General features: G+C 56.5%; 10 protein-coding genes across 10 annotated transcripts; 3 read left to right on the top strand and 7 right to left on the bottom strand.

Annotated features, from left to right (window-relative positions):
- Window positions 1–552: 552 nt before the first annotated feature.
- POSPLADRAFT_1061655 (hypothetical protein) lies at window positions 553–1112 on the bottom strand (the record flags this gene model as incomplete). Its single annotated transcript, XM_024481410.1, has 2 exons — window positions 553–813; window positions 876–1112. 2 exons carry the CDS (start codon window positions 1110–1112, stop codon window positions 553–555), a joined length of 498 nt encoding a protein of 165 aa, XP_024334238.1.
- Window positions 1113–3278: 2166 nt separating this feature from the next.
- On the top strand, window positions 3279–4045 carry POSPLADRAFT_1050098 (hypothetical protein; the record flags this gene model as incomplete). The annotated part of the gene is made up of 2 exons (XM_024479908.1): window positions 3279–3466; window positions 3703–4045. 2 exons carry the CDS (start codon window positions 3279–3281, stop codon window positions 4043–4045), a joined length of 531 nt encoding a protein of 176 aa, XP_024334237.1.
- Window positions 4046–4654: 609 nt separating this feature from the next.
- POSPLADRAFT_1156966 (hypothetical protein) lies at window positions 4655–5410 on the bottom strand (the record flags this gene model as incomplete). Its single annotated transcript, XM_024487118.1, has 2 exons — window positions 4655–5191; window positions 5279–5410. The coding sequence occupies 2 exons, from the start codon at window positions 5408–5410 to the stop codon at window positions 4655–4657; spliced, it is 669 nt and encodes a 222-aa protein (XP_024334236.1).
- Window positions 5411–6155: 745 nt separating this feature from the next.
- POSPLADRAFT_1156745 (hypothetical protein) lies at window positions 6156–6892 on the bottom strand (the record flags this gene model as incomplete). Its single annotated transcript, XM_024487101.1, has 2 exons — window positions 6156–6692; window positions 6755–6892. The coding sequence occupies 2 exons, from the start codon at window positions 6890–6892 to the stop codon at window positions 6156–6158; spliced, it is 675 nt and encodes a 224-aa protein (XP_024334235.1).
- Window positions 6893–7527: 635 nt separating this feature from the next.
- Window positions 7528–8267, bottom strand: POSPLADRAFT_1156494 (hypothetical protein; the record flags this gene model as incomplete). The annotated part of the gene is made up of 2 exons (XM_024487073.1): window positions 7528–8064; window positions 8193–8267. The coding sequence occupies 2 exons, from the start codon at window positions 8265–8267 to the stop codon at window positions 7528–7530; spliced, it is 612 nt and encodes a 203-aa protein (XP_024334234.1).
- Window positions 8268–9650: 1383 nt separating this feature from the next.
- Window positions 9651–12459, bottom strand: POSPLADRAFT_1067855 (hypothetical protein; the record flags this gene model as incomplete). Its single annotated transcript, XM_024482236.1, is given in 19 exon segments — window positions 9651–9944; window positions 10003–10136; window positions 10199–10391; window positions 10454–10512; window positions 10648–10672; window positions 10724–10766; window positions 10830–10939; window positions 10959–11030; window positions 11088–11136; window positions 11186–11265; window positions 11330–11403; window positions 11464–11538; window positions 11593–11616; window positions 11673–11692; window positions 11743–11761; window positions 11822–11851; window positions 11997–12001; window positions 12052–12119; window positions 12234–12459. The coding sequence occupies 19 exon segments, from the start codon at window positions 12457–12459 to the stop codon at window positions 9760–9762; spliced, it is 1491 nt and encodes a 496-aa protein (XP_024334233.1). The 3' UTR covers window positions 9651–9759.
- Window positions 12460–13617: 1158 nt separating this feature from the next.
- On the top strand, window positions 13618–15553 carry POSPLADRAFT_1076316 (hypothetical protein; the record flags this gene model as incomplete). The annotated part of the gene is made up of 4 exons (XM_024482906.1): window positions 13618–13672; window positions 13734–14581; window positions 14800–15313; window positions 15437–15553. Coding segments are annotated over 4 exons (1533 nt in total), but the record flags the coding sequence as incomplete, so codon positions are not given.
- A 549-nt stretch (window positions 15554–16102) lies between these two features.
- Window positions 16103–16950, top strand: POSPLADRAFT_1041662 (hypothetical protein; the record flags this gene model as incomplete). The annotated part of the gene is made up of 1 exon (XM_024477952.1): window positions 16103–16950. A coding segment is annotated over exon 1 (698 nt), but the record flags the coding sequence as incomplete, so codon positions are not given.
- Window positions 16951–17522: 572 nt separating this feature from the next.
- On the bottom strand, window positions 17523–19547 carry POSPLADRAFT_1050094 (hypothetical protein; the record flags this gene model as incomplete). The annotated part of the gene is made up of 8 exons (XM_024479907.1): window positions 17523–17538; window positions 17576–18003; window positions 18057–18305; window positions 18361–18463; window positions 18495–18860; window positions 18913–18967; window positions 19025–19417; window positions 19475–19547. The coding sequence occupies 8 exons, from the start codon at window positions 19545–19547 to the stop codon at window positions 17523–17525; spliced, it is 1683 nt and encodes a 560-aa protein (XP_024334230.1).
- Window positions 19548–19972: 425 nt separating this feature from the next.
- POSPLADRAFT_1041661 (hypothetical protein) lies at window positions 19973–22101 on the bottom strand. The gene is made up of 3 exons (XM_024477951.1): window positions 21276–22101; window positions 20317–21224; window positions 19973–20263 (listed from the first exon to the last, which is right to left on the bottom strand). The coding sequence occupies exons 1-3, from the start codon at window positions 22093–22095 to the stop codon at window positions 20084–20086; spliced, it is 1908 nt and encodes a 635-aa protein (XP_024334229.1). The 5' UTR covers window positions 22096–22101; the 3' UTR covers window positions 19973–20083.
- Between the last annotated feature and the right edge of the window lie 257 nt (window positions 22102–22358).

Below are 22358 nucleotides of genomic sequence, written 5' to 3'. Positions count from 1 at the left end.
GCGTGAGCTGCTGACCTGTGCTCCGTCGTCAAGAACGCGCGGATGATACGCACACCTGCTCTGTCGATGCACGCTATTACGTACGTGCGCATCGCCTTGCATCCGGAGGGCAGGAAGTCGGCTTATCTGATTTCCTGTATACGGTCCTCGGGGCGACAGGCTGGCGATGCCGCCTCCAATGGTGCGCAGGCTGGCGCTGGCGCATACGCTGTACGGCATCTCGCGGGGCTAGAAGCAGGTACGCTGCATCCGTCATGCATCACACTGAGATGCTGTCACTGACTAGCAACTTGCAGCGTTGACGTGAGATTGGGGAGCTAGCAATCGTCCCACTGTCAGGCGCGTAATTCCCTCAGACCTGGATTTACAATACAATCACACAACAAGCGCGTGGTTCACGCTGCACTCATGTCGGAATGTAAGAGGGATGACTGTGTTCCCGGCCTAGATATAGCGCTCAATTATACCATGCCAGCCCCTTGGCCCCTACCAGTACTGCCGAGATAGCATCTGCAAACCCCATCATGAACCAAGACACTCAAGAGCTGCACATTACGTATGGGCTGGCGCTGCACCGCGAATTGCCGGGCCCTCGAGGAACGCGCGAGGGACCGGATACCTCGGCCGCGAGATGCTCGTCCTCAGCTCCTCCAGGCGGGCGCGATTGCGACGCAGCGCCTCAGATACACTCAGAGCATCGAGCAGAGATGCGGCGGGCCAGGCCGTAATGCTGCCGACAGGCGGACGTACAAGCACTCCCACCCCTGGCGAGCAATCGGACGCGCGCCCGCCTGGCAGGATGTTGCGCTGCCCCTTCAGCACAAGGGATCCGCAAGTGACAAATAGGCTGTTTCATTGGCGGATTGGGCCGCCACCAGCACCCCGGGCGCGGGCGGGCGCGTTTTACGCGGGCGTGACCACGACGTGGTGCGCGCACGCCAGGGGTCCCGCCAGGCCAGCAGCCAGCCACTCCGCGCCGCGAGCAGTTGCCACTTGCCAGCGCCATTGTGGTTCCGCGTCGCGTGTGCCGCAGGACGGCGCGCAGAGGAGGACGCGGCGCGTGCTGCGCTTTGCGGGGAGGGTGGCAGGTCCTGTGATTCTGTCGGCGTCATCAGATGACGCCAGCGCGAGAAGCCGCGGGCAGGCCATGCCTCATAAGGACTCGGTTATGCTGCAAGGACGAAGTGATGCCGAGTCTGCCTGGCGGGTTTGCCTGAGGGTCAAGGGCGTGACTGCGCGCCCGACGGGCCGGTAGTTTGCTAGTGCATGGTAATTGATGGATATGTTTGTATAGGATAACAACAATTGGTTCCGCAACTAGAGGTGGCAGTTGTGGGATATCTATAGCTCCGATAGTTGGGCATCCAGCGCGACACAGTTCGCTTGCTGGTGACCATAGCCGGTCATCGTACAGAGTCATACGATCGGGTGGTCGCGATATGATGCTTGCCAGGTCCAAGTGGTGGTGTCTTTGCGTGCAGAGTCTGTAAGTGAAGGCGCAATAACCTCGGAAATGGGGGCTGCAAAAGTAGGTTTCAGACGCGCGATGACAAAGTCGAGCGAAGAGGGTGGTCTTACTCATGGCCGAGGAGGGGTGCGCACGCACGGGACTCGGGCTGGGGCGGGCGCTGTGATACCCATGTTAGCGAGTGAATTGGAAGCGCGGCCTGGCGAGCGTCGCTGAGTTATAATCCGCTGCCTCTGATCATCTCAGCCAGATCTCCCCCCTTCCTCGCAGCCGCCAAGCAGGATTTTCGGGGTCCATTCGAATTTCTCGCGGGCAGTCTACATAAAGTATCCCTCTCCTGGCACGCCCTGCGCTCGACGTGCGACACCCTGAGCTCGCGCTCTCTGCCATCCGCGATAACCTTCTTGCGACGCGGCGTGCGTGCGGCCCGGGAAAGGCCCCATTCCACTTCACTTCCGCGAGGGTAGCTACGATCTTGAGAGACGACCATGTACACTCCGACTCATAGTCCGCTTGCGCCCGTACCTCCGTCCCCATTCAATGCACGGCGTGGGCATCTGACGCAGGGCTTCAGCTACGCTCCTGGCAACGCGCCTGCCCAATTCGATGGATATGCGTCGCCGGCCTGCGGATACCCTCGGGAGTCACAAGGCGCAAGCTGGGTGGCGCCGTCATCGCGCCCCGACGGCGCTGCTCATCTTGCACACGAACCCTTCTACGTACAGACGGCAGACCTGGACCTCGATAGCAGGGCGCACAGCAGCCTGCCAGACCTGCCAGGGGATTCGCAGGTACGTGATCAATGGACGCGATCACGCTCGCTGGGGCTTCTCTCGAATGATATTCACCACCGGTTGGGGCGACAGGGCTATCCCCTCGGCAGTCAGCTGGCCTCGCCGTCAGCGGGTGCAGACTACGCGCATCACCCCGCGCCGCATCCCCACTACGCCTTCGCCCGCCATCGTGTCAAGCAGGAGATCAAGGAGGAAGATCAGTCCATCGCCTGGCCCGCGGATAACGTCGTCGACGGCCAGCAGACCCGCGACGACCGCCCCGAGTGCGGCGATCTCTACGATCGTGCGCTCGTCAAGCACGAGGATGACGACGCGTGCCGCGTCAAGCTCGAGTCGCCGTACTCGGGATACAGCCCCATCCAGTATCTCGACGCACCCATGCAGGACGAGCCCATGCAGGACGACTACGACGTCGACTGCGGCTATTACGACCAGGACGGCTATTACGTGCCTTACGAATACGATACCCCCAACCTAGTGAGCTCAGCCCCGTGGGCGACGCGCGCGCGCTGACACCCAAATCTCGCCAGGTACATGCCTACTCCGCGAGCTCCGCGTCCTGCGACGCCGGCTATGTCTACGCGCACGACGAGTACGCCGGCTCCAACCCCGCCTCGCCCATCACCGACGACGAGCTGCCCTACTACCGGCCCCTCATCCACAACAACCGCTCCTACACCCTCGAGGCGGCGATAACGCCCGTATCCCCACCGCCCGCACCGCCGCCCCTCGCGCCGGCGCCGGCGCCGCGGCCCGTCATGGGCCATCTCCCGATACCCGAAGATCTCCTCCCTAGCGAGATGCCCGCGGTGCCGTCGCAGGCACACGCACACGCGCAGCAGCCTCTCGCTCAAGCCCAGCCACCCGCGCACCCAGAGCAGCCCGCGCGCCGCCCGCGCGGCCGCCCGCGCAAGCACCCGCCGCTCACGCGCGCGTCGCCGCCGCCCGCCGTCAACTACCCGTACCCGCAATTCAACGCCCACGCCGAGCCCGGCGCCGCGCCGTCGCACATCGCGATGTCGCTCGACGAGGTGCCGATGCCCGACAACGAGGACCGCCCCGGGCAGGCCATCTTCAAGCTGAACACGCCCGGCGCGCCGAAGGAGCCGCCGAAGAAGAAGCCGATCATGGCGTGCCTCTTCTGCCGCGAGCGCAAGATCGCGTGTGGCCCGCCGGTCCCCGGGAGCTGCGAGCGGCGCTGCAAGTGAGTACCCGTGCCCCACCCCATCCTCCGCATTTGCATTTGCATTTGCATCTGCATTTGCACTCCCGTTCCATGACCCCATTAGCCACAATCCATTATCAAACGCGGGGGGTTATTTCCGTCGCCGCCCCCCGCCACCCCCTTTCTATTATTGCCTCCCCTTCCTCGTGGCTGCTTTTCTTGCACTCTGCACGACGCGTGGCGCTGACCGCGCGCTCTCTTCGCCCCGCTTACAGCCAGTGCGCGCGCCGCGGCCTTGTGTGCGAGTACCCGAAGGAGAGCCGCCGCGGCCAGCACAAGCGCGGCCCGCGCGCGCAGCGCGTCAAGGCGCTCGCGGACGCCGCTGCGGCGGGCGAGGCCGTGCACGACTCCCCGATGACGACGGCGCCGATCGTCGATGTCGATGTCGATGTCGCGCCGGCATCGGGAGCGGTATCGGGATTAGGGCCAGGGTCAGGGTCGGGCGCGCCGTCCGCGAAGGCCCAGGGGGTGCGCGCGCGCGCGAGCAGGGAACGCGACCGTGCGGACTCGAGCCCTGGGGGAGATGCCATGGCGTGCAAGGCCGTGCCGCAGCGCTAGGATGTGCGGCTCTGGGGTGCGCGCGCTGGTTCTCCTGGAGGGGTTCCTGCATGCTCATCGTTCCGCGACGACACAGTGGCCTGCCATGCTGCTACGACGTAGATAGTGTCCTCTTGTGCGATACCCCGCGGGCATGTCCGTGCTGAAGTATGCTATGCCATGTTTTCTTCTCCTACTCCTACTCGCTGTATGCTGTCGATATCGCTTTCGTCGAGTTTTTGCTGTGCAATATTGTATGTTGATAGTGGCATCTAGCAGACATGCGGGCCGTGTAGTACATTGATTGATACCAGGAAACGCAGTCAATCTATCCAGCTACTACTTGCAGGATACATACATGTCGGGCTTCTGCAGATTTCGCGGGTCTCAGACTGAATTTACGAGGAGCAAGATACAGATCTAGCTATAACGCTATGGTCTTCCGGGATGGTCTCAACGGCTGACTGCACATCCGACACCATTGGCAAATGGCCACACAGCTGGCGAGAACACCCCACGACATAGCCGGAGGTCAGGATCATACATATCCTTGCTACAGGCAGATACTGTGAGCCTGTTCAGGAACACCCGGGCAACAGTGCTCACATGTGTCCGCCTCGCGAGTTACAGTCACGCAGGCACTTGCGCACCCAGTTCCTGCCACTGCACAGCCGATGCGGGATGTATGCGCGTGTACTGCGCTATGCGGAGGTCGCCCGCGTCGAGAAACGTGCTCGGGACCCACGGGAGGCTCTCCCTGCGCACGTCCACCCCGCTCCTGCGCGCGATCGCCAGGAGGTCGTCGATGTCCCTCACGTCGTCGTGCTGCTTCACCACCATGTCGACGCGCCGCGCCGCGCGGTGGTCCGTCCAGCCCTGCAGCTTCAGCAGCAGCAGCACCGCGAGCGGCACGACGGGCAGGCCGCGCACGGTGGCGACGTGCGCCGCGGGGACGTGCGGGATGTTCAGCGTGCCCGGCACGAGGATGTCGACCTTGCACCGGCGCGCGGACGCGCCGTCGCGCGGCGGCAGGCGGTACCAGACGACCTTGTACGTCGCGAAGCGCGCCTTGGACGCGACGAGGGTGAAGTTGCGGTCGGCCGCGGCGAGCATGCGCTTGAGCGGCTCCTGCGCGTGCGCACTCGTCAGGACGATCAGGTCGACGTCCTGGCGGCGGAAGGGAAGGGAGAGGCAAGACACCGACATGCGCTCCCGTCAATCCGTCTATGGCGCCGATTCGCTGGATGCACTCACGTTCGGGGCGCGCGTCGTGCCGTACAGCTTGCATGCCAGGCTGCCCATGAGACAGCAGCTGAGGTTCGCGGACGCGAAGATGGACACGGCCTTGGCGGCGACGTCGCGCAGCTCGTCGTAGCTCGCTTGCATGCTCAGATCGGGGCTGCACACGGGAGGGGGGTTCGTTTCTGAAGGCCGGGCGCTGCGGGCAGGCGCAGGCCGGTCTGATTAGCGACGATGATCCTGTCCAAGCAAAGTTAATGCTAACATGCCGTCGAGGACGGTTCCGAACTGTGGCTGGGACACGAGGTGGGGAACGCAAGACGCAAGACGCAAGACGTCCGCAGACGGTGCGCACGAAAGCTGAGGCACGATCTCAGCCTGGTGAGCCTGGTGAGACCCAAGAACGCGCCGCGCACAAGCAATCGGGCAAGAACCAAGCCGCAATGGGCAAGTCTGCACTCGGCACGAAAGTCTATCGGCGCTGCATCTGATGGAGGCACAGGACCCCGAGAGGGGTTTCCTCGGTCCAGGGCAACGTCCAGCTCCGCGCCTGGATGGTACGACCCGCGAGCCCATTTTGCCCACGGCTGCTTCGCGCTCTCAGGGCCATGCTCGTAGAGAGATAGGCAGTAACGGACCACCGGAGAGAAGGGGCAAGCATGAGAAGACAAGGCCTGGAGCACGCAGATTCGATGATCGCGACCCTGTCCACACACGAGCGTGCAAAGAACGCTGTCATTCACAAAAGAGCCTAGCGGGCACTGGGACACATCAACGGAGACCGGAGAAACCGCTCGCCCTGCCCCACACCGCGGCTGAATTCCACTCTTACTCTTATCTGCGGAAACACTCAGCGACGAGATGCGGCCAGAACGCAGAGCAGAGCGCACTTTCATTGCCGTGCGCGCAGTGCCCCGACCGCCTGCCACTTCGCCCGCGAAGACGGGTACATCGACAAGAACTCCCGGAGCCGCTGTATGGTCGCGTCCGCGAGCGTCGGCGGGAGCCTCCGCAACGCAGCCCCGTTAAACCGCGTTCCCCTGCTCTCCATGATCACCAGCAGCTCCCCGATGTCCCTGACGTCGTCGTGCTGCTTCTGCACCAGATAGTACCGGACCGCCGCGCGGTGGTCCGCCCAGCTCTGCAGCTTCAGGCACAAGAGCAGCACGAGCGGCATGACGGGCAGCCCGCTGATAGTGAGTGCGTCGGCGCGCGGTATGTCCGGGATGTTCATCACGCCGGGGACGAGGATGTCCACCTTGCACCGGCGCCAGTGGACCGACGAGCCGGGGAGCCTGCACCAGAGCACCCTGTACGTCGCGAGCGGGTCCTTGGCGGCGACGGTGTAGAAGTCGCTGTCCGCACAGACGAGCAGCTGCTTGAGGCGCTCCTGCTGGTGCTGGTGCGTGAGCACGATGAGGTCGACGTCCTTAAGAGCGGCAGCACATCAATAGCGCGTCCCCGCGGATATGATATGAGCCGCGGGCGTACGTTCGGACGGCGCGTCGTCCCGTACAACGCGCAGGCCGTGCCGCCGGTGAGACAGCACGTCAGCCCCGAGCGCGCGAATATGGCAACCGCCCGCCTGGAGATATCATAGATCTCGGCGGTCGTGGCGGGATGTTGCATTGCTGTGGGCTGCTACTGCGTGGCGGACACACGCGCACGACGGCCGGCTGTGCTGGGATCATATAGCGGCGGGAGATGGCATCTGCGTTATCTGGTGAGCATCAATGAAGGAACGTTGCATGGGCATGGGGAGTAACTGTCGGGACTTACGTGCTGTGCGGAGGCTGTAGAGGTCGTCTTTTACCTGTACGAGTAGTCCCGTGGTGATTGCGTTCACGCTGGATCACAGAAGGCGCGATCATCCTGCGCGGAATGGGTGACTAGGATACCGTTATTGCTGAGCATACGAATTGTGTCGATGCTGCGGACGAACAGCCACAGCCCAGGCTATGACGTGAGATCCGAATGCGAAGATCACAACGCGTGAAGAGCACGATAGACGTCCATTCGCTTTGTTGGTTCCTCATTGAAACTCAACTTTGTATAAACTATCAACCTCATGGTCATGGCGTAGGCAACGGGGGTATAGTAGGTATACTCGTCGATATCACATCATCAGCGCCGAGCTGTGCAACAAAGCGAAACGAGATCCAAGAAATTAATCAATCTAACAGAATCCGTGAGCTCGCTTCTGGTCAAGACATGAAACAACCAAACCCACCTATAAGATGTTCACTATCAAAGGCACTCCCCGCTCACCGCGGGGCATACCCAACGACCCTCCAATTAGTCGTGGTATCTGGGAAGGCTTCTACAAACTCTGTGATGCGGACGATAGCGGCCTCCACCGTCGGCGTCGGGAGCCACTGCAGCCTGTCCCTGTCGATGCACTCGCCGCGGCTGCGCACGAGGACGAGCAGATCGCGGATGTCCCTGACGTCCTCGTCGTGCTGCTTGGAGCGCATATACCAGCGCAGGGTGACGCGGCGGTCCGTCCAGCACTGCAGCTTCAGGAACAGCAGCAGCAGCAGTGGCATGACGGGCAGGTCGTCGATACGCTGCACCTTGCTCGGGAGGATCACCGGCATGCCGATGTTGTCCGGCAGCACGACGTTGACCTTGCAGCCGCGCTTGGCCTCGCCCGGCGCCCTGGGCAGCTTGTAGCACAGCACGCGGTGCTGCGGGGGCGCGTCGCGCGGCGACCAGAGGTAGAAGTCAGGGTCGGCGGACACGAGGTGCTTCTCGAGCTTCTCCCTGGGGTATCTGTTCGTGAGGACCAGCAGGTCCAGTTCCTAGACGTCTCGCGTCAGCCCTTCTCTCTCTGCCGCAGCGGCGGTGAGACGTGGCAACGCACATGGGCTGGACGCCTCGGAGTGCCGTAGAGGGCACAGGCTGTGTCTCCGGTTACGCAGCAACTGACCTTCGACGCCGCGAAGATGGACACGGCCTTGGTGGCGACGTCGAGAATTTCCTTGTAGCTTGCAGGACGCTGCATGGTCAAGAAGAGAAAGTGAGCGAGTAATAAAGAGTGTGGTATCAGTTGGAGAGCATGGAGATAGTGCAGTGGCAGGTGCTTTTAATACAAGCATATGTCGTCACTGCCAGGACACCGCCGTTGCCTCGTTCGGTTGGATCCGTGGGAAAAACATGGATGGGCGATCAGTGTCATGTTCTTTCATTTGGTACACTCCTGCGGAGCCCCATGCTCTTCCTACAAGTCCTCTTGCGCAAATGAGCTCGGGGCGCGTACGGTGACATCCTTGACCGAAAGCACCAAATAGCTCACAAGTGGTGAGTCTTGCCATCGAGGGGTCCCTGGCATTCGCTTTGAGTATGCTATTCATTTCGTACGAGAAACGATCTCGTCCGGCTAGACAAGAAGAAAGGGCGACAAGCTGTATCGCGCGAATGGATGAAGTCTGGAAGATCTGTCACGTTATTCAGGGACATCATCCACTCGGCGCTCGCGTTGCCACGAATGTACTGTATGTCCCATCGTCGTAGGCAACAATCCCTGCCCTCCGAGACCCTGTCGTTGTCCTTTGTGCGTACATGTCCCAGAGATGCCTCAGCTTGGGTGATACCTTCTTCGGATCATGTCTGAATTCGCTGGTAACTTCTCAGTTCTCCTCCTAGGCAGCTTATTTTCAGGCGTAAGGGGCTCCGTTCCGTCATCAATACTGTTCCGCTTGCTCTTGTTCCTGAGCGCGCCACCTTTCACCAACGTCTTTCCCCCACCTTCACTCCGTCGCACTGGCTGCCGCATAAAACGACCCTGCCGCCACATTTGCCTCTGTCCGCAGCCTACGGTGGCAACTCCCATAGGCACGTGGATGCTCTGTTGCGGCCGCCGAAGGTTATGAGTCGTCCGCAAGGCTTCGTGCCGGCAGAAGCACCATTCATTCCCTCAGACTGAAAATAGTTACAGTCGTGTAGAAGACCTCAAGGTATCGACAGACGCAAGAATCACAAAGAAGGGTGCCGTGTATTATGAACCCGAGGCGTGCGGGCATCGTACTTTGCCCGGTTCAGTCAGGCCGGAGCAATGATCCCGACTGACCATTCCGAAATCTGTTGTAATCCCGCTTGCGTACACATATTCTTATGTAGGTCTGTAGGAACTGCGTCGCATCGTGTCCAAGACTCCATAATATTGGCTTTCTTCGATAGCTAAGACATTTCGTTCTGGTCCCTACGACGAACGTGACCGCACAGGGGATATTAAAAGTAATACGGGTGAACACAGTGGTGCAAGGCTCAAGCTTCAGACCAAACAGGAGCAAAGGAAATCGAGAAGTTTGTTAACACGAGCTATGACTTTCCCAAATCGCGGATGGTAACTGTAGCCACCTGGTAGTGTGACATCGAAACACGTATGTTGACTAGACAATGGTGACGCGAATAAAATTCAAAAGTACAAACGCGCCATCAAAGTACGATACAAGGGTTCTCGTGAAGACCCACAGCATAAGACGACTTTGCTCATGTTACAGCGTATAGCGGAAGTCTGGGGCGCGATCGCCCATCTTGCGCAACTCTTCCTCCGTGAACTTGACTTCCTTCTCCATCTCGCGCTGTTGAACATCTCTTCGAGCGTTGACTCTTTGGTACGCAAGCACCGTGATAGGAAGGAACACGAAGCCGATGCCGACGAACATCAGCTCGATCGCGTCTGTGCCAGGTGTTCAACTACGACCCATGCATCATTGCTTACAGGGGACGACACTCACGACCCAGAATATAGCGAGGCTCGTCGCTCGACAAGTATATATTGCTGGCAATCGCGCCACCAAAATTGCCTATGCCTATGTGCAAGGCCATCCCAACGCCGCGCTTGTACTGGCCGGAGAGGTTGTTTCCCAGCCTACGAACATGTTTCACTCAGCCATCTGACACCTCCAGCATGGCTAGCGGCAGCGCACGTACCACGCGATGATGCCAGGGAAGGCAGCATACGACCCCGAAACACAGAAGAAGGTCCCGAAGTACTTGACCCCGACCGCGACGTCCGATATGTTGATGGCAAACCCAATCAGGCACATCACGAGTCCCGCGAGGATGAACGGCGATCGCAGCCTGATGCGGTCGGACCATAGAGCGAACACGAGCAGGACAAGAGCTGCGACGCGAAAACGAAGGTGTCAGCGTGGTATACCGCTGGTCGATAAGTCTATCTCGTACTGGCACAGATATATGGCGGGACGGTGAGCAGCTCGCTGATTGCTGCGTTGTATCCGAAGCTGCCGGGAAACTGATATTAGCAATATCATAAGTGATATAGTTTATGTACGAACCCGTTTATGATAGAGCTGCACAGGCAAACACGAGCATATGGTCAGAGCTCAGGAATGCGCAATTATGGTTAGTATACGTACGGTAAGAACAGCGAGATCCCGTATACTATACCCGATATTCAGCATAAGAATTTAGTCGAAGCATTGATTCACATACAAGGTGTGATGATGGAGAAATAGACTATGATCTGCAGCCAAACCTGTTGACAAGTACCCTTGTTGAGAAACCATCCGAATACTGACGAATCGTGCTCTCAACCCACCTGCCAATCTGTGAACGCGTCTATTAGGTGTCTCACTTCAAAGTGCTCCTCTTCCCCGACAGAGGAGTTGTCGTACTCTGTGATATATATACATGAATACGTGTCATGATCTCTTTGTATAGAACGCACTCTTCCTCCAGGTGATATATGCGCGTTCCTCAGGAGTGAGGAACTCTGCTGTGTCCGGAAAATCAACCAGCACTCCAGAATCGAACATCATTAGATCGACCGAATATCGTAGTGAAGAAAAAATCTCACCGAAGAAGGCGATGGCACCAACTATTACTGTCGCAAGGCCTTCGAGGATCTGGCATTACGTTAAGACATGCCGAAGAAAGAATGATGTCCATGCTTACAAAAATCCACGACCAGCCTAACAGGCCCGCAGTACCAGACATGAACGAGATACCATAGGCAAGCAGGCCTGAGAAGGCACCTGTGTTTGCGAAGTCAGACGATGACGTATACCTAAATGGGCTCAGTAAAGCAATCGCACGGACCTGCCATAGTTGCTCCTCCATAGAATAACCCAATGCGGTACTGGAGCATATGGCGAGGATACCACAGTGTGAGGCTGGGCACAGAAGCGCAGTCAGGTCGATGAAATCGTCTTGAAGATGAGACATGAGTTTACTAGTATACAACACCAGGAAACAATCCGGCTTCCGTGATGCCCAAGCAGACGCGCGTGCCGACGAGTTGCGGGTAGCTGATTGCATCACGTTTGTCACTCTGGTGTATTGCGCCAGTACGCTGCACGCACCTCTTCACAAGCCCCATGAGTGTCCTAGAACAAGAAATCAGCGCGATTGTTCCGAAGAAGGCATAAATACGGCTACAGACATTATTGCCCCCCACACAAGCTTCTTGTAGGTGAGAACTAACTATTCTGCTATACGTCTGGCATGCTCACCGTAATACCAGGAAGCCATCTATGAGTCGACACAAGTCAGGTCACACAGGGTCGGGACGGGAACCGAAGGAAGGATTACCTCGATGGCCGAAACTTCTTCAGGACTCGGCTGCACCGAATTTATCAGCACCTGTAAATGCGAATGATGTGGAAGGCTTACTTGGCGGGACATTCACAAAGGCAATATGGCTGTGAAGATGTAAAAGCGTTGATCTCGCTGAAAACATGCAGCTCGTGTACGTACGACGAAATACATAGTCTGGATGCGCTAGTCAATCGATGAATGGCCCGTGAAGCGAGACTACGCACCAGTGCAATATTGTACTTGTTTCCAGTTAGATCCAACTGTGTTGTGAGGCCTTGAAGTTTCGCATTTCCTGTGTTCGTCTGAGTCGATGAAAAGCCAACTTTGTGGATGCCTCGCACCGATGTTACCTGACAGTGAGCAAAGCGTCAGTGGAGACCCGCATACAAAAAGAAATTAGAATGACCTCTGTCCAGGAACGAACATAGATACATGATGGTCAAAATAGGCAAAATCCGCGTGTCGACCTTCCGCCATAGCCTTTTCTCTTCCTCAGCAGTAAGGGACGCTGGTTGGGGCAGCCGACCTTCCTGAGCGCCGTTTGTGCTATTTTGAGGAGCCGTGGTATATTCGATGGCTTCAACCTCTTCCTTCTCAATGCTCGCGGTACCGCTTCCATCTTTAGCACTCATCTTGTTGTATTATCAAATGGACAGATCAAAAGCGAAAGCAAGAGAGACAGGAAGGAGAACTGACGAGCCTGGCATTGATAAGGCTGTCTCGCGTTATAACTATTCGACCGGGGCGCTACCGTGCACGGGCTGCCTGCGAGATCATGTCCAGTATGCCGCAATGGATGCCCCGGATCCATTACCCCACATTTACCCCGCATTGGGGAGAGAATGCATTTGGCTAAGCTTATCTGGGCGCTCAGTGATCTTGTGATGAAGTAACGAGCTCTTGAGCCATCGAGGTGGACAAGCGTCCGGAAGGCGGATATCCGACGGTGAGCTGCTCGAGGTGTCTCTGCAAATGCATCCGGCGCAACAGAATGCAGTCAGATCTGTTCTGGACGCAAGCAAGCGGTACAAACATAATTTCTATGCCCGCATGCGCAAGTTGAAGCGTCGCCCAAGCAATCATTCCCTGATATATACATGAGCCTTATTACCTGGGAACTGTCCTGCATTTGCAACTCGCTGCTATTGAGGTTGGAGATTTGTGGGACGCTGGCACATCCAGGTGCTAGATTAGTACTTGCAAGGGTTCGGTTCTCCGGTTGTTGTCACTTCTACCTTTCTACGACTTCAGAAGGATAGATCACTTGAGCATTCATCGAATGGCCTGAGCATAAGAATAATATAGTTGTTCCGATTGGGGCATTCCGATAAGACCATCGTCAGCTGATGTGCTCTAGTCTGATACGCACGTATTGCCAGCATGAGCGTCATCCTTGAAGGAGAGGCGCCCACACCTACTTCAGCGCTTCAGCAGATCTACTTATCTTACTTACTCGGCATTTACCTTTGACCGATCATCATCTGTGATATATAGACCCTATTGTCTCTACTGAACTCACCAACTGATCCGTCTGTTTATCGACGGCAAGTCTAAATCGTAAACGACAAACATTGCGACCTAGTTTCTGGACGTGGTCCATTGCTTTGATTGTGTGGCCTTCCGTGTTTAACAACAGGTGATGCGTTCCTATTAAAGCTTAGCCTGTCTTCAACGTTCGGGACTTCTCAGTTGGTCACAGTACTATGCCTCTCTTGGTCGAAGACGGCATTCGCTAATTTCATCTTGTGACCCAGGGCATACGGTTTCCTACGGTGAAGTAACAAGGTCGGATGAGCATTTCTGCCTTCGATTCCGCGTCTGTAATTCCTATCGCATGTAGATTTGGTTGGTCCTCTATTGCCGCATAGAATGATTCGCCACTGACGACCCCATCCTCACTGTTCAGTACCTACCGATCAATGGCTAGTCACGCATATCGGCAATGCGTGCTCAGTCTCTCAAGTTAAACAGCACCTGCTATCCAGGCTTCTTCCCCTTCCATCAAGCCCTGCGCCCGCTCTTAGGCGGCGCCGTAAAGACCGGCCTTTGTCACCAATCACGTTCTCCTCGCATAATCACGGAGAAGGGGAAGACAGCGATACTTCCCAGGAAGAGACATTTTCCGATTCAGACACCCTCGCCGACCCACAGGATGATGGGGAATTCTACAAATTTAAATACGATCCACCTTCGCGTACGACCGGTTCCTCGTCGGCAACCCTTACCACACAGGCTGCGCTTTCGTCAGGGCGTGTACCATCAACATCCTCTACACCTGTACGAGCGCATATCACCGCTGGCTATACTTTAGTCGCGTTTTCTACAGGCCAGCTACTCGAAGATCATTTCAATCTCGCATGGTACACCTTGCGCCCGTATGAACTGCTGGAGCTGTATCCGCCTGCCAGCGCTCTTGTTCCCCTCCCGCGACACGCTCTAGACGCGTACATTCGGCCATATTACGAGGCCCACGTGTGGGCGCTCCGTGTCGTCGGTTCAGAGGTCCCTGCCGAGTCGATCGCAGAGATTGAGAGGCCGGGAACCAAGGGAAAGGGAAAGGAACGAGATAGGCGCACAGGCAGTGGAAGTGGGAGCGGCATCAGCCCGAGCGATGGAGCCGAGGGACGGGATAATCTCAAGGATGTGCCAGAGCTGCGCAAGAAAGTCGACAAAAGGTTCCGGAAGAAGCTGGAATGGCGAGAACGGATGGTCATAATACAGAACGGCCTGTTCAGACTCTGTAAAGATCGCGACGTGAGTGTTTCTGCATCACTTCTTGAATGTGTGGGCAGCATATTCGGCATATTGCTCCACTTGTGGCCTCTACCACAATAATCTCTTCTAAAGAGCAAGGTTGGTGACATGATATAAATCTCCCATAGGTTACAAAGTGATCTGTTTACTGTGTCTCGTTATGCCTGCTCATCTCTGCTTCCGAATACGTTGTGCTCATTATCGTGGCTATCTTGTAGGATCCACGACCGACGCATGTCGCCCCTCTTTCCGCGCTTCTCTGTCTGCATAGCGGAGAGAAGCTTGACACGCGTGTCGCGGCTGCTCATTACCATCCCGCATACGCACCGAGCTCCTCTTCCACGTGCTCCACGCCGCTGTCATCGCCGACTCATCTTCACGCCTACCCACATCATGCCTACTCCGATCCACAATCGGCACCTCGCAAGATTATTAGTGCAAAGTTTCGTGTTGGACCGCACCCACCACCACACTCGCCCGCTCATACTGGGCCAATGATCCAATCAACACACGTTACCGCTCATCAGCGCCCGAGAAGTGATGGTGACATCGGAGGATGGTGGCGGAGAGGCTCGCGAGATGAGTTGTCTGACCCACATAAGGGACACGACGAGGCGCCAGTGCAGGATTTAGGGCGCTCAGAAGCTGGTGAGCGGATAGGACCCATTGAGACAGATATCGATAACAATGGGGACGGCGTGTGGATTGTTATGGACATGCTCAACAATGCAGGTGAGATTATCGTCTTTAACACGGTCGTTCTGCGTGTCACCTCATGGTGGGATGTTCTTTCTGCCGAAACATCGCGTCAAAACTTGAGGGCAAAGACAATGGCTGATTCTCCGTCTCTTCCAGCGCATGACAACCTACTTCGCATTTTACATCGCCATGCGTCACCGATTTGCACTTCGTCCTTTGTCACTGGGCTGAAGCCTGAGCCTGGATATATGTTCCCGCAAAGCTCAACATCGCGCCACGTTGCACGCTCTACTCCTCCTATTGCATCCGTTTCTGCGCCTGCACGCCATGATCCAGGCGGTAAACCTGGTATCGGTGCCGGTTCTCAGCAAGCAGTAGATGCGTGCGTCCCCTATCCGGAATGGAGAGCTAGCGTTGTTCAACGCGCGCGGAGAGCTGGAATGGGCGCCTTAGGTCGCGCTATGGATCAGTTCCTCTTTCCCAAGCCGGCCAATCAGGATGATTCTGACACCGACAGTGAACCCGAGCCTCACACAGCGAAGTCAACGGTCGATGTAGGTACCGATAATGCGGACGTTACGTCCCCCTCATTGGCAGAGAGCTCTCAGCTGTCTCAATCTCCCGGTCTCTGGCATGACCTCCTCTCCGATGACAGCGATAGCTCTACCGAATCCGAACCGGACGAGAGCGAGCGGGAATGGGAGAGTTGGATGGAAGATCTCCGACGGCAGCGCCGTATGCTGGCGCACACCGAGGAAAGACGCTTGCAACAACTGGAGAAGGGTATGAGGAGCTCGTGGAATCTTGATGATGAAGTTGGCTCGCCTATGTCCAGCACCCCTGCGGACAGTGATAATGCGAGTAGAGCCAGTGGTGACGAAGCTGATGCCTCAGAATCACCGGATACGCGCACGGAGCATACCACGCCACCCGTCCAACGGACACTGACGAGTTATTCTTCGGCTGATTCTCTCATTCGCCGCACTATGCACAGCAAACCCAGAGCCGCGCGCGCACGTCCCAGGATCTTTGAGGCTATGGCCGACGATGCGTGGTTGGCGAATACTCGCGCACGTCCACGCTCGCCTCTGTCGTCCCAAGTGCAGCCTGCTCCTGCCGAAATGACTTCAGCCCCAGATTCAGTGTCCTCGATGGCGTCGTCAACCAGACTACCTTCGCGTATGCCCATCCCCGTTGCAATGCGTATGACTACCATGCGGGCTGCCGTAATTGAACACGGAGGCAATGAAAACCCCTCATCTGCCTCGTGTTCCGACCCGCCTGGATCCCAAGAGGCCAGGACGAAAGGCACAGGAAAGGTGAACGACCTAATCAATTCACAAGCAGATGTTTCTACTCCAGTGGATGCCCAAGTGCCCAACCGACACACGCTACAGCCGGTCAAGCTCAAGCTTTCCCTCCCGATAAAGGCGGTTGAGAGTTCATCTCAAAGTGCGCACCGTCGTTCGGAATCTTCAAGTACAAGTAGTCTGGAGAGTATGAGATTCGTGACCCCTGATTCTGAGTGATGTGTTCCATTTTGGTTTCATTCTCACATGTTCCCTGTTTAGTTGGGCCTGCGATTGGCAACAGGTCACCCGATGCATTATGTCACGATTTTTGTCATGAATGTACTATACAATACTAATGGAATAGGAGTATTCACAGTATGGATTCCGACACGAATTTCGGGCAGATCCCGCGTCTAGATTTCACGTCTCGGACGGTGACCGAACGTATAGGGCATGGTCCGAGAACAGGCGCAAGGCAGTGGATTTAGGCTTGTCTTTACTGTAGAGTGAATCGCAACGTTGGTGTAGCCCGTCGGCCAGGAGGATCTCTCTCTTGTGATTGGCCAAACACTGTCAGTGACTTCTGAAGCATTCGACCGGTTGCGAGCTTTGCAGCCGAGGATTCCGCCAATATCGTTTCACAGACAGCAATTAACTATTCCCTAACCTAAGTCTGGCCACTTACACTCGGTCGGCGACCGGGGCGCGAATTATGGAAGTCTGGCTCCACTTCCATTAACCTGCTGTCCCTGCGATAGACTGTCATACCGTTACAACTGGACCAACAAGAAGGGCAAGGAAAATAACATCTCCAGCTAGAATGTGAATCATTATCCAATGTACAGGGAGGGCAATACGCTTAGCCATAGGGAATGCGCATCGTCGCGATGAGTTGGTCTCGACGTCCCCCTTTGTTCATCGCAGCATCATGTCCGCGCATTTCTCCGCGATCATGACTGCAGGCGCCTGCAGATGCGTTCCAAGGATCCACGGCAGCACCGACGTATCCGCAATGCGCAATGCAGCAACCCCATGCACGCGCAGCTTGTCGTCCACAACGCCCCCGCCCTCAGAGTCGCCCTCCGGCGCCATCCGACACGTCGACGTGTAGTGGAACGTCGTGCGGCTGTATGTGCGGATGTGCGCGTCCAGATCTTCGTCGCGCTCGCCTGCAGGGACTACCCAGTCGTCCATCTCGTAGCCGCGCTCGCGCATAGTGTCCCGCATGCGCATCGAGAGTCGCAGAGACGCACGCAAAGGTGCGAAATCCGCCTTGTCGGAGAGGTAACGTGGGTCTATCGCGAGCGGTACGCGTGGATCACGCGAGACCAGGCGTACAGTGCCCTTGCTGCGTGGGTGCAGGAGGACATTGAGAAAGCTAAACGATCCGTTGGGTACCGGCGAAGGATTGTCAAAGCTACTATAAGCGAGCTGTGTGGGTTCATAGTCAGCATAGCCACTATGGCGGGAAGGGGAGGCCATACAGGCATGATCTCAATGTCAGGAACACTTTCTGAAAAGGCCTTCTCAAGTTTTGTTGGCCGGCCAGTCTTGTCGAGCAATCCGCTATGCGTGAAGATCGCAAGCTGCAGGACTGGTCCGAGCAGAAGGCCTGTGCCCCAGATGAGATAGCGGAATAATTCAACGAAGAAGCGCCAGGGTCGCTTCTCTGAGGAAAGGAGCGAGTCTTGTAATGGGATTGAGAATCCAACGGACACACCGAAGTGGTCTTGCTGTAGCATTTTGTACGTAAGTAGGTTACAAAATACTCGAGGGCTCGAAGCTTACCAGATTGGAGCCAACAGCTGGCAAGTCTTTCACGATAGGTATGTCGTGCTCTTTGAGATGTTCCGATGGGCCAATTCCACTGAACAATAGCGGATTCAGACGTCTAGATATATGTTTGTATCGCCTTCACTTACCTCAGCATCAGAACGTGCGGGCTGCCAAAAGGCCCTGCAGACAGCACAATTTCCCGGACAGCCTGCACATACATTCTCTTCTCCAGACTTCCCCCCTTGACCGGGAGTAACACGACCCCCCGCGCGACACAATGTCCGTCTTCCTGTCTCTCTATGTCGATGCGCTCCACCAGTGCGTTCGTACAGACGTGCAGATTCACGCGCTGGCGGACGAGCGAAGCAGGGAGGAAAGCGTGGTACGTCGAGTGCCTACGCGCGTGCTCGTCGATCGTGAAGTGCAGGCCAGCGCATCCAAACGGCGGATGAGTAGGCGAGTTGATATCGTCGATGTACGGGAGGCCAATGTCCTGCGCCGCCACCATCGCTCTAATAGAGCAGGTTAAGCGAATCATCATGCGCCATACGTTGCGCGACCCACTTTTTGAAGCCCGCAAAATAGTACTCGTCGCCCATCCTCCGAGTCTTCCACTCCCCTTCATGACAGTCCGCGTCAGATGACGTATGCAGCAATATGTAGCCCGCAAACATACCTGTATCATTGTGCACACCCTCCACACGACCCGCTAACGCTCGCTCCGACTTGAGAAAGTATGGCTTCACGTCCTCCCAGCCCCATCCCTTCCGCCCAGCCTCCTCCCACATGTCGTACTCTGCGGGAAGACCGCGAGTGTAGAGCATCTGGTTTACGCGCGTGCTGCCACCTAGAGCTCCGCCAGAGACAAGCATAAACGACCGTCCAGCCTCCGGTTGCACCTCGCTGTCACGCTTGAGCGTGCGCGAGCCATCGGAAGCGAAGTCTGAGGAAAACAAGGGGACACGGGCTGCCCAAGTGTCTGCGCGCGGGCCTCGCTCGACGAGCAAAACAGTTTTTGACGAATCTGCGCTGAGACGATTGGCAAGAACGCAGCCTGCTGTACCTCCCCCTATAGCCGCAACGTGTCAGTACAGCAGCCTACGCGAGACACTAGCCGTGTACTTACCGACCACGATGAAGTCATAGCTCGCACTCAGCGAGTCTATGGAGACCTCTCGATAGTTTGAGAACGGCCACATCGCTGCAATTGGCCGCAAAATAATAGCCGACAAGTTCTAGCAACCGGCGCTGACATAACGAAGTGTGAACCGTCGATATGTTTATATCGCTACATCTTCCTGAGAATTCGGAGAATAATATGACGCCGTTCGGCGAGCTAGAATCTCAATTGAGCGCTTCGACATGTGCCCCATCGGGTTTTGCAGAAGACACTGCCGTTGAGAAACATGCATGTGTGAAGTAGCACCGACTCGGAGCATTTGGACAAGAGCCAAGGTGGGCTGAGGAGAGTTCGACGTTAACACTGTTTTAATTTAATTTATGCATCTATTACAACCGGGTTATCGGGTTTATTTGGTCCTAGTGATTTGTTGCTAAGGTCTCCGACGCGTCGCAGTTCAGGCAAAGGCGATTCGATCACATGCACCGTGTCATGACAGGCATCGAGGGTTAGACTCAGATTGTCAATTGCAGCTCGCCAAGAATGTATCCTCGGGGTACATAGCATGATACTAAGGATATGTACAGTACACTATATGAAACAAGCACATGTCAATCAGCCCGTGAAATGGCCGAGCAGCGTTCTCTTGCCGATCCTCACACTCCCCTGGAAAGGTAGACCAGTCAGCTCCATCTCACCGTCACGGCCATTCTCAAACGGCAGCCCATGGACGTGCACGGCGACAGCAGCCACGCCTTGTACACCAGCAATTGCACCCTGCGTACCAAAGATAACCTGGAACAGCAATTGGTCAGGACATGCATGCATGGCGCGACTACGCTACAGACCTTCGACACAAAGTTGCTAAACTCGCGCTCCCGCCCGGGAAGCACTTCTAACGGCACGTCCACGATGTTTGCAGAGACCGAAACTGCAGATCCTTCCCCATCCCCGCTCTCCACCGGTTCGCTAACCGACGCCAGCCAAGCGTCCGGTCGGATATGTGCAAACGCGCGCTCTGGGAGCGGGTCTGGCAGCGGCGGCGCAGGCGGAACATTGTCGTGGTCGTCTACAGGGTAATTCAGTACGCATGACGAAGACGCTGTCTGTGGCTGTCCATCTGCTGGGTCGGGCACGGGACCGTCATAGACGATGACATCAGGGAAAACGCGCACAACGTCAACGCCGACCTCGATCCCGTGTGGGAGAACAACACGCGCGAGGACCGTCCCGCTTGCGGCCATGCCCGAGCCGACGGGCTTGATCTTCATGTCGTGAATGGTGACATCGCGGAGGATGGTGGGCTTTGGATGCGGTGCCGGGAATTTGGCGGGAAGTGACAGGCCGGGGAAGAAGGGAGTGGAGAGAATGATGTCAGAGTCAATAGCAGAGACGTAGTTACTGAGGAAGGCGGATAGGGCAGAGAACGCGTCGCGAGGGAAAGGAAGTACAGTGCCGTTGATGGAGAGGGAAATATTCGGATGCGTGAGTGTGAATGATTGTGTTGTTACATTGGCTATAGGTACAGAGAGGTAGTCCGTGGATGCATTTACAGGCGGGAGAGAAACAGTGAAGGGAAGTACAGGAGAAGTGAAGTCGAGATCCAGAGAAAGCGGGTTGATGACAGTAGCATTCGCCGTCAAGGCGAGTGTGTCGTGTTCGGATGTCACACGAAAGCTTTGCAATGTGAGCAGTTGGTTGACATCTGGAAGCGGTTCATCACGCCCGGCCGGCGGGAGCCCTGGAAGGCGGGGAACTGCTCCTGGTCACTTTCCGAGCGATAGAAATGAGATGAGAGATGACACACTGGTGATGTGTATTTTGGTGTGGATGTTCGAATGCGCGACCGTGATAAGCTGCCGCCACCCGCCGTCGTCCAATCCACCACCTTGCACGATGGCGTGGTCAACAACCGCTTGCACCCTGATCTGTCCCCTCTTCCAGCTATCGCGCACGAAGCGCTTCAGGGTCTGGATGTCCTTCGTTGGCCGGATGAGGACTCGTATTGCAACCGGCGTCAACCAGCTATTGTCGGGTGGAGGATTCGCCGTCAAAGGCAACTCCATAGGCGGGAAATGGAGCGTGGTGAGAGGATTAGATGGGTCGCTCTCCGGAGATATTTCTATGCTGGACAGGTTCACGGTGACCCTGTCCAACCGTCTGATTCCCCAGCGACCAATGGACTTCCAAGCATCTTGCAATATATTGTCGCCAGCCACCTCCTTCACGCCGGCTACCTCTCCTGCATCAACGCCGACCCTTCCCCGTACGAGCAGCCACACTCCGCCATCCCCTGTGGTATTCAAAACGTCGACGCCGTCTGGACCTCGCAGTACGACCGCATGTTGGAGGATCTCGTCTGGAGAAGCACTCACTGCACGAGAGCGGTAAGAGAATACGATCAAGACAACTAGGAGAAGTAGCACAACACATGAGGAGAGCGAGATGAGAAAGACAGAAACTAGCTTGGAATACAGTCGGCGAGGGGTCGTTTCGGGCTCAACCCGGGAGGTGTACGAGCCACTGGCCGAGCCCAAGAGGGGCGTATCTTCGGTGGGTTCTGGGGAGCGAGCTCTTGCCTTGCCCTTGTCAATACGTCGCTCGATGTCGACGGAGTCGGTGCTCATCGTCGTGGTCGTGAATGAAGACGTAAATGCCGGGTAAGGTTGTGCTTGAACCGAAGTTGCCGTATTACACCTTCCCTTTATGGCAAGCATTGGCGCGCCATCAGTTGGCTTGTATTTGCGTCATAAGTGACCTAAACGGGAGAATACCTGAGAGTTATAATTGTCCACAACCCAGTTACCGCTTCGGATCCTTTCTGACTTAGACGTCGCTATCAATTGAACACAGTCCTTCATATGTACTCTAGCGTTCCACTTTTAGAACT

Source organism: Postia placenta (genome assembly GCF_002117355.1).
Source record: "Postia placenta MAD-698-R-SB12 unplaced genomic scaffold POSPLAscaffold_18, whole genome shotgun sequence".
Lineage (NCBI taxonomy): Eukaryota > Fungi > Basidiomycota > Agaricomycetes > Polyporales > Adustoporiaceae > Rhodonia > Rhodonia placenta.
This window is presented reverse-complemented; position numbering and strand designations above follow the sequence as displayed.

Coding starts and splice junctions, on each gene's coding strand:
- POSPLADRAFT_1041661 (XM_024477951.1), bottom strand. CDS start 22,095: ATGAGCACCGACTCCGTCGACATCGAGCGACGTATTGACAAGGGCAAG. Junction 21,225..21,275: donor CACCAAAATACACATCACCA/GTGTGTCATCTC, acceptor GACCAGGAGCAG/TTCCCCGCCTTCCAGGGCTC. Junction 20,264..20,316: donor TTAGCAACTTTGTGTCGAAG/GTCTGTAGCGTA, acceptor TTGCTGTTCCAG/GTTATCTTTGGTACGCAGGG.